The 15,573-nt window shown below is 34.9% G+C and overlaps 1 protein-coding gene across 6 annotated transcripts in view; it reads right to left on the bottom strand.

The window, feature by feature from the left end:
* Window positions 1-15,573, bottom strand: part of TMEM68 (transmembrane protein 68) — a 50,586-nt gene that overhangs the window by 10,080 nt on the left and 24,933 nt on the right. For 4 of the 6 annotated variants that reach the window (XM_090283684.1, XM_090283686.1, XM_090283681.1 and 1 more), the window contains exons 5-7: window positions 15,297-15,490; window positions 10,071-10,131; window positions 7,772-7,911 (exon numbers count right to left, since the gene is read on the bottom strand). In XM_090283684.1, the coding sequence (XP_090139810.1) occupies window positions 7,772-7,911; window positions 10,071-10,131; window positions 15,297-15,490 (395 nt within the window). Of the gene's footprint in view, window positions 1-6,336; window positions 6,399-7,771; window positions 7,912-10,070; window positions 10,132-13,225; window positions 13,359-15,296; window positions 15,491-15,573 lie in introns of those variants that run through there. The other 2 variants (XM_090283683.1, XM_090283687.1) reach the window with 2 other exon arrangements.

Genomic DNA, 15,573 nt, shown 5'->3' with positions numbered 1-15,573 from the left:
CAGCAGCTAGAGGGGCACCAGTCCAGTGCGGAAGTGGGAGAGGTGACTAGAAAAGGGGCGAGTGCGGGGCAGGTGGCATTGTTTCCTCTCGGACTCCTCCCCCACATACAGTGCCACAACATGGTGAAACAGGTCGCCCTGTACTGACGAATTCCTAAGGCTCTGCCCCTTACAACGTAATAGGAGCAACAGCTCTACCTGGGATGCAGAGGCAAACAAACACAGGAGCCTGTCAGAATGAGGAGACAGAGAAGTATGGCCCAAAAGGGGGAACAGATCAAGGTTCCAGTGAGAGAACTAAGCAATGAAGAGATAGCCAATCTAACAGATGAGGAGACAGACAACTTAACAGACGCAGAATTCAAAACACTGGTGATAAAGATGCTCACAAGCTTGACAGATATGCTTGAGTATGGCAGACACATAGGGAAGAAGTGAAGGCTATGCTAAATGAAACAAAGGAAAATCCACACAAAACCAGTGGTGAAGGGAAGGAAATTGGGGTTCAAATCAATGATTTGGAACATAAGGGAGAAATAAACAGTCAACCAGTGCAGAATGAGGAAGCAAGAATTGAAAAAAATGAGGAAAACTTCCCACGTTTTGTGAAGGAGATGGACATACAGGTCTGGGAAGCACAGAGGGTCCCGGATGAGTTGGATCCAAAGGGGACCACACCAGGATGTATCATGATTGAGATGCCAAAGGTGAAAAGTAAGGACAGAGTCCTGGGGGCAGCAAGAGAGAGGCGGAGAGTTGCCTACAGGGGGATGCCTATAGAACTATCAGCTGATATCTCAGAGGACACCTTGCAGGCAGGAAGAGACTGGCAAGCAGTACTCAATGTGATGAAAGGCAACCTGCAACCAGGATTACTCTATCCAGCAAAGCTATCATTTGGAATGGAAGGGCAGATGAAGTGCTTTCCAGACAAGGTGCGGCTACAGGAGTTCATCATCACCAAGCCATTATTATATGAAATGTCAAAGGGACTTACTCAAGAAAAAGAAGATCAAAACTATGAACATTAAAATGACAACAAACTCACAACTATCAACAACTGAATCTAAAAAAATAAAAACAAAATCCAACTAAGCAAACCAGAATAGGAACAGAATCATAGGTATGGGAATCATTTGAAGGGTTATCAGCTGGGAGCGGGGAGGGGGAGAAATTGGGATATGGTGCAGGGATAAAGAAGCATAATCAGTTGGTACGAAATAGACGGGGATGTTAAGAATAATATAGGAAAGGGTGAAGCCAAAGAACTTATATGCATGACCCATGGACATGAACTATGGTGGGTGGGACTGTTGGAGGGAAGGGCGGTACAGGACGGAGGGAGCAAAGGGGAAAACAATTGGAACTACACGTACTGTAACAACATAATCAATAAAATATACTTTAAAAAAATGGGTAAAGGACCTCAATAGACAATTCTCCAAGGAGGACATATACATGGCCCATAGACATATGGAAGAATGGTCAACATCACTAGCCATCAGGGAGATGCAAATTAAAACCACAATGAGATGTCACCTCACACCTGTCAGTATGGTCATCATTTTAATAAATCAGCAAACAACAAGTCCTGGTAAGGATGTGGAGAGAAGGGAATGCAGACTGGTGTAGCCACTGTGGAAAACATATGGAAATTGCTCAAAAAATTAAAAATGGAACTGCCTTTTGACCCAGTGATTCCACTGCTGGGACTATATCCTAAGAATCCTGAAACACCAATTCAAAAGAACTTATGCACCCCTGTGTTCATAGCAGGACTATTTACAACAGCCAAATGTTGAAAACATCCCAAGTGCCCATCAGTAGATGAGTGGATAAAAATACTATGATACAACACAATGGAATACCATGCAGCTGAACAAAACAAGGAAGTTCTCCCTTTTCATCAGCATGGATGGAATGGGCACTATTATGCTAAGTGAAATAAGCCAATCGGCAAAATACAAATACCACATGACCTCTCTTATAAATGGAATCTAATGAAGAAAATAAACTAACAACAAAAATAGAACCAGAGACATGGAAACATGGAACAGACTGTAGCTGTAGGAGAGAAGGGAGGGGAGCAGGGAGGGGCAAGATGGTGGGAAGGAAGGAAAAGGGATTAGTCAAAGAACATGTATAAATGACTTAGGGAAGTGGACAACACAGAGGGGACTGACTGTGGGACAAGAGTGGATAGGGTGGAAGGGGGCCAAAGGAAAAAAATATTGGGACAATTTCAATCGAATAAACAATAAAAAAAATAAAGTAGATAAAAAAGACCTAACTATAAAACTCAGACAAAAATAGGAGAAAAGCTTCATAGTATTAGATTTGGCAATGATTTCTCAAGTATGACACCAAAAGCAAAAATAGACAAATGGGACTACATCAAACTCAAAAACTTCTGCACATCAAAAGAAACAATCAACAGGGTTAAAAGGAACCTATGGAATGAGAGAAAATATCTGCAAATCATACATCTAATAAGGGGTTAATATCCAGAATATATAAAGAACTTCCGAAGTTCAACAACAAAAGGACCCCAAATTACACAAATAAAAATGAGGTGAATGATTTGAACAGACATTTCTCCAAAGAAGATATACAAGTCACTAAGCATATGAAAAGATGCTCAACATCACTAATCATTAGAGAAACGTAAATTATAATTACAATGAGATCACATCTTAAATTCATTAAAATGGCTACTACTATAAAAAAAAATTAAAATTAAGTGTGGCAAGAATGTGGAAAAACTGGATTCCTATACACTGTAGGTGGGAATGTAAAATGGCATAGCCACTGTGGAAAACAGTATAGAGAAGGTTCCTCAAAAAATTAAAAACAGAATTATTATATTGTGAAATAACAGAAAATATACACTGATTTCTGCCCTTGGTTCCTGGCACAGAGTTCCTAAAACTGCTGTAATTTTCTGGGTGATACGAGTGTCTTTTGTTTTATTGAGGTAACTGTGGGTGGGCTCCTGCATGAGGGCTGGTCACCAAAAGCACCAAGCCATGGTTAGAAGCTTGGAATTTTCAGATCCACTCTCATTTTCCAGAGAGGAGAGGGGATGGAAATGGAGGTTATAATTGATCATGCCTATGTAAGGAAGCCTCCATAAAATCCCAATAGTACAGAGTTCAGGAAGCTTACAGGTGGGTAAACACACCCACACCAGAAGAGTGACACACCCAACTCCATGGTTCCAGAAGCTCCAGTGATTGGGACACTCCTAGACCTGGCCCTGTGTATCTCTTCATCTGGCTGTTTATCTGTATCCTTTATCATGTCCTTTAGTAAACTGGTAAATGTGTCTCCCTGAGTTCTGTGAGCTGCTCTAGCAAATTAATTAAATCTGAGAAGTGTGTAATGGGAACCTCCAATTTGTAGCCAAACTGGGAGAAGTTGTGGGTGATCTAGGGACCTACTACTTTCACTTGGCATCTCCAGGTAGATTGTGTCAGAATTGAGTTAAATTTTAAGATATCCAGTTGGTGTCAGAGAATAGCTTGGCACAGGGGAAAACCTCCACCCATGTGGTGACAAGAGTGTCAGAAGTGAAGTATTCTGTGTAAGAGTAGACACAGGTGAAAAAAAGACAGGAAAGAAAAATATAGTTTTGATGCCTGTGTTTTGTGGTGTCACAGTCTTTCCCTACATAGGAGGGAAAAACTAGTTTCTCCTTTACACATATGATCCAGCAATCCCATTTCTGGGTAAATACTATATCCAAAGGAATTCAAAGCAGGATCTCAAAGACTTATTTGCATACCCATGTTCACTGTAGCATTATTCACAATAGCCAAGAAAATGGAAGCAACCCAAATGTCCATCAATGAATGAATGGATAAACGGATAAACAAAATGTGGTATACACATACAATGGGATGTTACTCAGCCTTTTTAAAAAAAGGAAATCCTGTCACATGCTACAATATGAATAAACCTTGAGGAGTGAAATAAACTAGTCACAAAAAGACAAATAATGTACAATTCTACTCATATGAAGTTTCTAATGTAGTCAAACTCTTAGTAAAAGAGGAAGTTTTTAGAATGGTGGTTGCCAGGGACTTGGAGGAGGATAAATGGGGAGCTGGTGTATAATCTTAAATGTGAAATTTTTAAAAAGCTGAACTCGTGGAAATAGAGGATAGAATGGTGGTTGCCAGAGGCTGAGGTATGGGGAAATGGGAGCTGTTAGTCAAGGGTACAAACTTTCAGCTGTAAGATAAATAAGTCTAAGGATCTAATGTACAGCATGTTGACCATAGTTAACAATACTGTATTATATATTTGAAAGTTGCTAAGAGAGTAGATCATAAGTATTCTCACCACACAAAAAAGGGTAATTATGGAGGTGATGGATGTGTTTACCTTAGTGTGATAACCATTTCACAATCTACACATGTATCAAATCTTCACACTGTATACATTAAACTTACACAATGCTGTATTTCAATTATATCTCAACAGTTGGAGGGAAAAAATCTGTGTAGTCCATAATCATGAACCTGAATAAAGTGTTGATGGATATATATATATATATATATAGAAAGAAAGAAAGAGAGAAAGGAGAAAGAATAGATTCAGTTTTGCAGGATAAAAAGGTTCTAGAGACCAGCTGAACTATGTTAGCATACTTAACTCTATTGAACCATACACTTAAACATGGTTAAGTTGATAGATTCACATTATATGTTTTTACCACAATTTTAACTTTTTAAAAATATAAATCAGGGTATGTATATAAAAAGCATGACACATTCATCCCCTTTTCTAGATGATTCAATAATATAGCATTTATTGCTTTTTATGTAGTTTCATACTCTGAAAAGTATAATTGCAATTGAGCGGTCTTATCTTCCTTGATCTTTTTGCAGGAACGAATATTACTTATCATTCCTATTTTTTTAAAAACCTCAGCTGCTGACTTCTCCAACACAATTTCACTTGTTCTACCTCTCTACTACAGTACTTCTCTTTTAGTCAGCTTGGGTTGTTTTCCATCACCCACGCCTTAAATGTTTTATCTTCTTCAGTCTGTCCTTAGTCCTCTTTCTCTCTCTAACCTGCCCTTTATAGCTCATGGCTTCAGTGATTATATCAGGGCAAATGACTTATAAATCTTCATCCACCAGTTCTGACTTCTTTTCCAAACCTGAGTAAAATATTTCCAAAACCTACATATATACAAGGTCTGTCTGGAAAAAGTCAAACCATTGTTAATATAACAAGAATGGTTAGCCTAACATTCATACAACTTGGCAGCCACAGAGAGTGGACTGGAATGCCATTCATGAACCATAGTGGCTTCATTATACTAGTCAATGGGGGTGATAGATGCCACTGAGTGAGCACATGTACTGCGTGACTGTCACATTCAAAATGACTGAGCAAGCAGAGCAATGCATCTGCATCAAATTTTGTGTTAATCTTGAACACCCCTGCATATAAATTATTCTCATGATTCAGAAGGCCACAGCTATGGGCAACTGGTGGTTGGCAGCTTCATCATAACATGCCCACTCATGCATCACATCTCGTGTAGAGTTTTCTGGTGAAACATCAAATCACCCAGGTGATTCAGCCCCCCTATAGCCCAGATTTGGTGCCCTGAGACTTCTGGCTTTTCCTATAACTAAAATCACCTTTGAAGGGGAAGAGATTTCAGATTGCTGATGAGATTCAGGAAAATACAACGGGACAGCTGATGGCAACTGGAGGAACTGTGTGAGGTCCCAACATGCCTACTTTGAGGGGGACAGAGGCCTACTTTGAGGGGGACATTGTTCTATGTACAGTGTTTCTTGTATCTTCTTCAATAAATGTCTCAATTTTTCGTATTATGTAGCTGGACACTTTCTGGACAGACCTTGTGTATATATGCATAGATATCCTACAGGTAACTATATAGAATTAGTTTTTAAGTCTGGTGCATTCTATCTCTGTAAAATCTCTCAAATATGTAGCTTGCTCTACGTTTCAAGTAGGTAAGATTGTTATCTAATTCATTCATTCATCAAACATTTTTGAGGTCTAATTACCTAATTGTGTAGTAGAAACTAGAAATACAAAAATCCAGAGCATAACCTCTGCTCTGAAAAGGGCACTTCTATTTATGTGTACCTAAGTCATCACAATTGCTAGCATCATCACAAACCATTGCAGAGGAAGATATTATACATCTGCTTGTTTTGGTCAAATAAATTTGAGTATAACTGATATTAGCCACTTCCAAACAGAGGTCTATCCTAATTTAAATGTATTTGATAGACAAATTCCCTAGTATGATATTTAAGGACCTATAAATGTAGTCCTACTTACTTTTCCAATTTCATCCACCAAACTGTACCCACTAAGCTAGTGATCCCAAATTTATTCCACAGCTGTTCGAGGGAAAACAGAGAAAGGGTTTTGGTCAAATGAGGCTGGAAAAATGCTCTTTGAAACACATTTAAATAGACCTCTTTATTGTATGACTTCTCAGAATCTCTAATATGTTAATGCACTTTGCAAAATTCCTACAGGAGAATTTATTAGGCAATCTTGCCCAAACTTCCTATTCTAATCACATCAGACCCCCCAAAACTGTTGTATATGCAGTCAACTTAGTTCCTACCACTGTTTCTTTGTTCCACTCTGCCTCCCACCCCAAATCCACATGTCCAAGACATGCCCACCTTTCAAATGTCCTCATTCTAGAAAGTTTCCTAGTTTTTCGCCCCACAAAGCAGTCCCTTTTCCCTTTGAGTTTTACTAGTCTTACTCAATGCAGCCTCCATATTGCTTCTAGAAACTTTCTAAATGCAAACCTATTATGGATTGGCCAAAAAAGTCATTTGGTTTTTTCCATGATATGGTCCTAGGAGCACTTAGCTGTCTTTAACTTCATTTGAAACAGTTTTGTTAGATTGTATTGTGACAGCTGTCATATCAGCATGCATTTAAAAAAAATTATCAAGATTTTTGTGGAGCCAATTTAATATTCAAGATGGAAGAAAATACACATTTTCAGTATGTTATGCTTTATTATTTCAAGAAAGGTAAAAACACAACTGAAATGCAAAAAAAAAAAGACTTGTGCAGTGTACGGAGAAGGTGCTGTGACTAATCAAATGTGTCAAAAGTGCTAAGTTTTGTGCTGAAGATTTCTCGCTGGATGATGCTCCACGGGTCAGGTAGACCAGTTGAAGTTGATAGTGATCAGACAAAGACATTAACTGAGAACAATCAAATTAGACCATGAAGGAGAGAGCCAACATATTCAAAATATCCAAAGTACAATGTTGTTGGTGAAAATGAAAAATGTGTCATTTACAGAAAAAAACTTAACGAGCTTTTTGGCCAACCCAGTAATTTAGATATCTTTCCTCTGTGCTTCCATAATACTCTAGCACAGCAGTTCTCAACCAGGGTTAATTTTGTGCCCCAGGCAATATACAACAATGTCTATAGACATTTTTTTAAATTGTCACATTTTAGAATAGATAGCCCTTTGTTGTGGGGGGCTGTCCAGTACATTGTAGGATGTTTATCACCACAACCTCTACTCACTAGAAGCCAGTAGCACCACCACTTCACAAGTCCTACCCATTGTGACAATGAAAAATGTCCCCAAATTGGCAAATGTTCCCTGGAAAGGAAGTCAGCACTGATCTTGAGCATAATTGTAAAATAAATTAATAAATTAATAAATTTTTAATATAATATTGAAAGTAAAAAATTCTACCCAAGGACTAAGAAAGAAGGACTAATTTACCTTTTCTGCTAATTCTTCTGCTGTTATCTCTGGGTCATATGGAATGGGATCACCTAAATAGGTGCGTAACTTCACTGGAAAACCTCCATACATTGGAGCAAATGGATAGCGGAATTTTTCATAAAGCCACCTAAATAACCCTGTTTTAAAGTAAACAAAATCATTTTAATTGGTTACATATTCTGAGCATGCAACTAAACTCAAATTAATTACATAAGGTCTAGAGGAAGGTGGCAAACAATATCACCTCCTGGTAATTCTTTTTTATTTTTTATTTTTTTAAAGATGAGCTTTTCATCAGTTTTAACAAATGTGCAAGATGTTAATAGAAGAAACTGGAGGGTAATGAGGGGGTTTATGGGCAGTCTCTGTACTTTCTGTTCATTTTTTCTGTAAACCTAAAAATTTAAAAAAAAAAGGCCTATTAATTTCTTGATTAGCTTTTTTTAAGTATGAGAATTTTAAAGGCAAACCAAATATTATTATTGCAAAACGAAGTAAAGACTGAAACCAAAACTAGAAGCTAAAAAGTCTAGAGACTCAAAAACATAATTTAGCCCTGGCTGGGTGGCTCAGTTGGTTAGAAGTTGGTTGGAGCATTGTCCCATACACCAAAAGGTTTCAGGTTCAATTCCCTATTGGGGCTTGCACATGAAGCAACCAATCGATGTTTCTCTCACATGGATGTTTTGTTCTCTCTTTCTCTCTCACTCACTCTCACTCCCACTCCCTCTTCCACTCCATCTCTCTCTCTCTCTCTTTCCCTTTCTCTCTTTCTCTCCGCTGCCCCTCCTAGCCTCTCTCTATAAAATCAATAAACATATCCCCTGATGAGGATTACAAAAAACTTATTAAAAAATAAATAAACATGTTTTTAAAAAATATATGTGCTTTATATGAATGAAAGGAGAAAAAAATGTAAGCATAAAATAAATTCACACACATAAGACCAAAATGGATCAGTAAACTAGGTAAAGACTGAAACATTATTGTAAATTAGAAAAATCATGAGAAAGCAAAGAATTGCTAATGCTAATGACCACGTATATAATTTCGCAAGATTAAAAGTGGTAATAATGCAAAACAAACAGATAAACTTTAAGACTAAGTTAAAAATAAATAAATAAATCCAAGAAAGGCAAGCAACATGAAACACACAATCATGAATTGTACTGGAAATTTAAAACACTGTTTACATATGGAAACACAGAATACACCATAAGACCCAAAATAAAACTAAAAAAAAAAAAAGAAAGAAAGAAAATCACTAGATTACTCAACACTAATTTTTGAGAAATTCAACTACTAAAGAAAAAAAAAATTAAAAGCAGTATAAAAGGATTTTAAAACCACTTTGCAATTCAATAAGCAAAAATTAGGAATAATTTCTGGCATGCAACTTAAATTCTGAAGAAATGATTTGCAAGAAAATTAAAAGAAATAATTTCACAATAAAAGTTAAACATCTCATCAACCTGCCCCTCCACTTTAAATTTGAAAAAACAAAAAATCTATAAAACATAATGGAATATTAACAATACAGCAATGCTGGACACAAAAGAAACAACAGAAATCTAAAGTTCTTCAGGAGGGGATTTGTATGAGGATATAAACATTAAAACTATAGTGCTAGGGATATAAAATACAGTCAACCAAATGTAATGTATAAAGCACGAGGTATTAAAATAAAACTATAAAAATTTCAAAAGAGAAAGAAAACAGATATTACAGAGAAAAAGCACTGCTATAACTAGATTCAGAACTTATTTTGTTACTACTAAATTAAAGGTCGGCAAAAAGAAGCAAGTGTATCATGGTTCAAAACATTTTAAAAACAAGCAAATAAAAAAGTGACAGAAATAAACCAAGGCAAATTATGTTTCCTTAGTTTGTTCATTTTAATTCAGTATCATAAGGTCATTCATTTTTAAAGCTGTAACTTCTTCAGGGGTAAGTTCAGAAGATGATCTGGGTTATACATAAATTTGTCCTAACCTTCAACAACATGTTTTAATACAGTAAATTACATAATTTACTCTGTAATTTTAAAAAGTCTGACAAACAACCTTCAATACATATATGAGATAAAAACCTAATGTCTAAGAACTGCCATTACTTAGAACCAGTTATCATTTAACCTTAAAATTGAAAATCATCCACATTTTGAACCCATATAGGGTTCAAAAGTCCAAATATTTAAAATATTACATTATAAAAATAAAAAACAAACCAAAAAAATAAAATATTGCATTATAAATATTACATTATAATTAGAAAAATCGTATGAACCAGAACTTACTTGTTCCTCCAAGTGATCTAAATCCTTCTCGAATATTTTGTGTAAACATAGGAATAATGGGCTAAAGAGAAAATTTGAATTGAAAATAAATATATTAATCCATTCAATATCTGTATTAAGTCACTAACGTAAACTTTTGAGGGCCTGTTTAAGATTATGAAGATAAAGTATTTTTAAACTAAAGGTATACTTTTATCACAAGTGTGCTTTATCAGACTAAACTTGGTCATTTGTAGAAATAATTTCATAAAATAAAATAAATATGGAAAATTAAATTGGTTTTAGCTCACTGAAGAGAAAGTTATAAGACAGAGTCTCACTACTGGGAAATTTATATAGATTTCAATGACAGGTTTTGGCAAGAGCTGTCATGGAATTAGTAAAACATCATTTATTTTTGTGAGCTTATTAAATCTAAAAATGTTCAACATCAATGAAAAATAAGCATGAGACTCACCACAAAAAAAGGAAAAGCGTATATATATATATATAAAAGAATTCTTCACATCATTAATAAGAGGACTTCTTCTTACAAGTTTATGGTTTTCATTTTTCTATGAATATCAGTAAGTATAATTTTAAAGAAGACCTTAACTAAATGTCATAAAACAATGGGTGAAGTAGCAAAGGATCATGTGAGGAGATTATGCCACAATAAAACGGAAGTAGATTAAAAATTGCACACTTTAAAACATACACAAAATAAACCAAGTTAAATGGTTTTAGAATAGATAAAACTGGTGGAGGCAGCAAGTGTCACCTGACTTACAGTCTTTTATTTGCTTAATACAGAAATACCTGTCTTGGTGAACAGGTTTTGAGATATTTAAATAAGCTGACATTTAAAAAGCCATTCCTATTCAGCTTTGGAAAACAGTAAAATATGGTAGACTGAAGGAAAGATTATAGGTATAGCTTTCTTCATAAAACTTATTATCTCACATAAAACTAACTGATCTTTCATTTATTGTATCTTTCCCCTCCTCCAGAAGGACTCTGAATAGCAGACAAATTTCCATTCACTACTGTATCCTCAGTACCTAGGACATTGTCTGGAATAGACTAGGTGCTAAAAGGAAGTATGACTGGATGAATTAAGGAAGGAAAAAGTAAATAGAACAGAGAGAAAATGCTTCTAATGTATTAGTCAATTCTCTGAATACAAAAGGTCAGATATAGACAGCAGCAATCTTAAACCCAGTTAGGAAAAAGAAAAGTCATATAAAGAAAAGAAGTCAGGATGTGGAGAAATGGGAACCCTTTTGCACTGTTGGTGGGAATGCAGATTGGTGCAGCTGCTATGGAAAGCAGTATGGAGATACCTCAAAAACTTAAAAATGGATCTGCCTTTTGACTCAGCGATCTCACTTCTGGGAATATATCCAAAGGAACCCAAAACACTACTTTGAAAGAACATAAGCACCCCTATGTTCATTGCAGCATTATTTACAATCGCCAAGATATGGAAGCAGCCCAAGGGACCATCAGTAGATGAGTGGATGAAACAACTATGGGACATTTACACAATGAAATACTAGTCGGTCGTAAAAAAAAGCAGAAAATTCTACCCTTTGCAACAGTATGGACAGACCTGGGGAACATTATGCTAAGTGAAATAAGCCAGTCAGAGAAAAGACAAATACCGTATGATTTCACTCATATGTGGAATCTAATGAACAAAGTGAACTGACAAGCAAAACAGAGACAGACTCAGAGATGGAGAGCAGATGACATCTAGTGGTGGGGGAGTTAGGGAGTGGAGATACTGAACAAAAAGGAAAAAGGACTCATGGACATGAACAACAGTGTGGTGATGGCTGAGGGTAGTGGGGGATATAAGAGAATTAAATAGTAATAAAAAAATACCATAAAGATTAAATTTTTTTTAAAAAGTCAGATTAAGGATTTAAAATTCAATGGAGTTAATTCCCAAAGTAAGCATATAAGACAAAGTATATCAAGACTTTTATAAAAAATTCAGAATTTGATCTAGGAAACCACTAGTTTTGTAAAAACTGATAGCAGAAATCTTTATTTTTTAAGTAGTTATGACTTTAGAATTAAGAACTTTAAATGCCTAAGGAACAACCTTTCAGCTCATATATACACCATTTTGCCTTCTCTAACCAGTTCTGCTGGATTTGTCTCCTGACTGACATGAACCCCTAAGTTCATACTGAAGTACACACTATTTAAATTTAAACACTCTTCAGGTTACATATCATCCTTTAAACAGCTAACTCTCCAGAAGTTGGACCTTTCTAGAACCTACTAAACAGGAGAAAGCTTACCTTAGCAGGCTCAGATTCCAGGCTACATTTTGGGCACATTTTTCCTAAGTTTACATTCACATTACAGCCTTAAAACTTTAAACATTACCTTATTACAACTTGCTGTTGTAGTACAATTATTCATTCCTTTCCTTGTGCATACTTTATATACAGGTAGTTGCATAAGTAACCTGACATGTGTGTATGTGTATGCACACACATTCAAGAGAATGTTATATTTTGTTAAAACTGTTTTTGGAGAATCAGATTCTCATGGTCTTGGAGTCTTAACTTTGCCACTAAAAAAAAGTGGGAACAACTGGACAAGTTACTTACCATGTCTAAGTCTTCATGTTAAAATGGGGCTAATAATAATCATATCTCAAAGGATTTTTTTATAGGTTGAAATAATACATATAAAAATTTTATTGGAACAAATACTATTTTCTCTTATATCTGTTATTTGTTTTCCAATTAAACATGCTAGTATTTTTTTCCAACTTATTTAGATATGAAGTTACCGAAAAATTCTTATCCAACTCATAATTCTGAGGAATTCACAAAATAAGAGTGATTTATACTATATCCAAAAGCTGTAACTTTCGGATGAACCTTAAATATTTTCTAAACAATATTTCGTGAGCTTGCATTGACAATCTAGACTTTTTCATTTTAATTTCTGTCACTAAATCACAATTTAAATGTAGTGAATCCTGCAAAAACAGTCTTAAATTTTTGGCCAAAGTTTATGATAATTCTGTGAGGTCTATGGAAGGGTTTTCCAGATAGGATACTTATGACATTTACAACTATACCCATATATAATTGAAAGATTTCCCTCATGTATAAGGAGGGCCCCTCTAATCTCAAGGTCAGCAGACTCACTGTGAAATGCAGTCAGTGATGGCAACAGCACTGGTTGCCTGTAGTCCTGAACTGCGTGCTCTGCTCTGCTTCTGCCTTGCTGTGTGACCCGATCCCTCCATCCCTTCATCTCTCTGTGCCTGAGTTTCCTCATCTGCAACATTGGAATAATTACATGTCACCTACTTACTATACAGGAGTACCAATATAAAGCCTTTAAAGCACTAAAAAGATTAGGGTGGTACAAGATTTAACAAACTTACAATGCTCTTTTGTAAATCAGCAATGTTAAAGATTTTTGTTTATAAACTTGTAAAAGGCGTTTGTTAAATTTTCTCAAGTTTCATAAACTTTAAAATATCTAGATTCTCTTAATCATCTAGAAACTCTTTCAAGGATTGGAATAGGAGTTTCTTTCTCTATATAATTTCTTTCTTTTAGGCTTTCTTCCAGGGCGTGTTCTTTAAAACTGTATACTTAACAATGAGAAATTAGAATCCCATGATCAATTTATGTAATACCAAACCTATCTGTCATTTTTATCTTAAACCTTAGAAGAAGTAATTCTTTCAACTAGAAACCTGAAAATTGAACTATTTTTTAACAACTTTAGATTTTATTATTGCTCAGTTACACATTACATATCCTTCATTTTTGTACAACTGTGCATGTATCCTTCTGTATTCTATATTACTAATATAGTCTAAGGTTTTCATTTCCACATCAGTACTTAAGAATTAAAAAAAATAAAATTTGATATAAATTAATTTTCTATAACACTAATACTATTAACATAAAATTATATTCAAAAGGCTCCTTTCTAGTATTAACATAGTGTTAAAAAATCAATTTAATTTAACAAATACAAATAGCCTACTAAGTATCAGTCATTATACGAGGGACTCAGAATATAAAAAGATGGCCTTGTCCTCAGAGAGTTTGTAATCTACTGTAGGACAGTAATATTTAAAATTTTTTGTTGTGTATTATTAAACACTTGGGCAAGTCCATTACCTCTTATACTAGGACCACGTTATTAAAGTACTATATAGCAATAACTTCAACGAGTTACATATACATACTACAGGAGAATCGAGCTCAATGCATTTGATTTATTGCAACTCTGCAATTAAAAAATTTCTACTCTTCTTCATATATTGATCTTGGGTTAAATGGATTATCCATTATCTTTTACTTTTTAATTAGCAACCTGTATTTGCAAGATGAACAGGCAAGCTAAAGGTTCAGACTGATTTCTTTATGTGTCAACAACGCGTATAAAAAAACTGAAATGTGAATGCACAGGCAGCTGTCTCTAACTAACTGATTGGCCTAGAAAAAGAACACACCTTGTCACAGGTACTATGACTTCTTTTTCTAACAGGCAATCTAAAATTAAACAGAAAACAAAGGAGAAACATTCCATAAGTAATAAATGTTTCACAGGATAAAATACAACATGGAGACCAAAAGGCTGAGAAATACCTTCCAAAGTAAAGGAAAAGAATAAAATGGCATTCACATTCTTCAGTCTACTAAGCAGAATAATTACAGTGAATCCCAGAGGAACATTTAACTTTATTGACAAATTCATTTGTAAAGTCTTTTTTAAAAATCTAAATTACATCATTATTTCTCATTTTAATTCATACTATTAGATAGCTGATTATACTTCCTGATAAAAAATGATGAGTCATATATTATCTCAGTCCTGTTATATGAATTGGTCACAGATAAAAGAATTGCAATGAAATCAACCAACCACCATCACTGAAATATGCCAACTCAATCATATAAAAAGATTAAAATACATAGAAGTGGACTATTACTTATGAAACCAATATATCTAAAAGAATACAAAGAATTTTACAAATCTGATGAAAAGACACTAGATTCTAAAATGTCAGACAAAATTTTGCTGGATATTTGCCATCCACAGGAACATTTCTCTATTGTTACTTTTTAAGTTATATACACTAATTTTTAAAGTACTGCAATGACTCTAAGTTCTTATATATTTTGGCTCAGTATTTAAGCATTTATTATAAATTCAACCTAGCTTTACTTAAGTAATTAGTTGTATACAACTCACCACTTTTGCATCAATTGCAACCTGAGCGAAGCCTTTACGATTACCCCATATGATGTTGTAGGTTTCATCACTAATTAGGGCTTCCCGAACTCCACCTGGTGAAATAGCTAACAAGTGACCACTCCTCAGAATTTCAACACATCTTTCTCTTGGTCCATGTAGAGCACAAAATACATCAAGTAATAAACTAAATCCTGTAAGAAACATTAGCATGAATATACATCTTAAGCATTTCTTATCCAATTCTTCAAGAGCAAACATCTTCACAACCTACAAA

The sequence above is a fragment of the Furipterus horrens genome, unplaced genomic scaffold, assembly GCF_987537825.1.
Source record: "Furipterus horrens unplaced genomic scaffold, mFurHor1.1.pri manual_scaffold_7, whole genome shotgun sequence".
Lineage (NCBI taxonomy): Eukaryota > Metazoa > Chordata > Mammalia > Chiroptera > Furipteridae > Furipterus > Furipterus horrens.
This window is presented reverse-complemented; position numbering and strand designations above follow the sequence as displayed.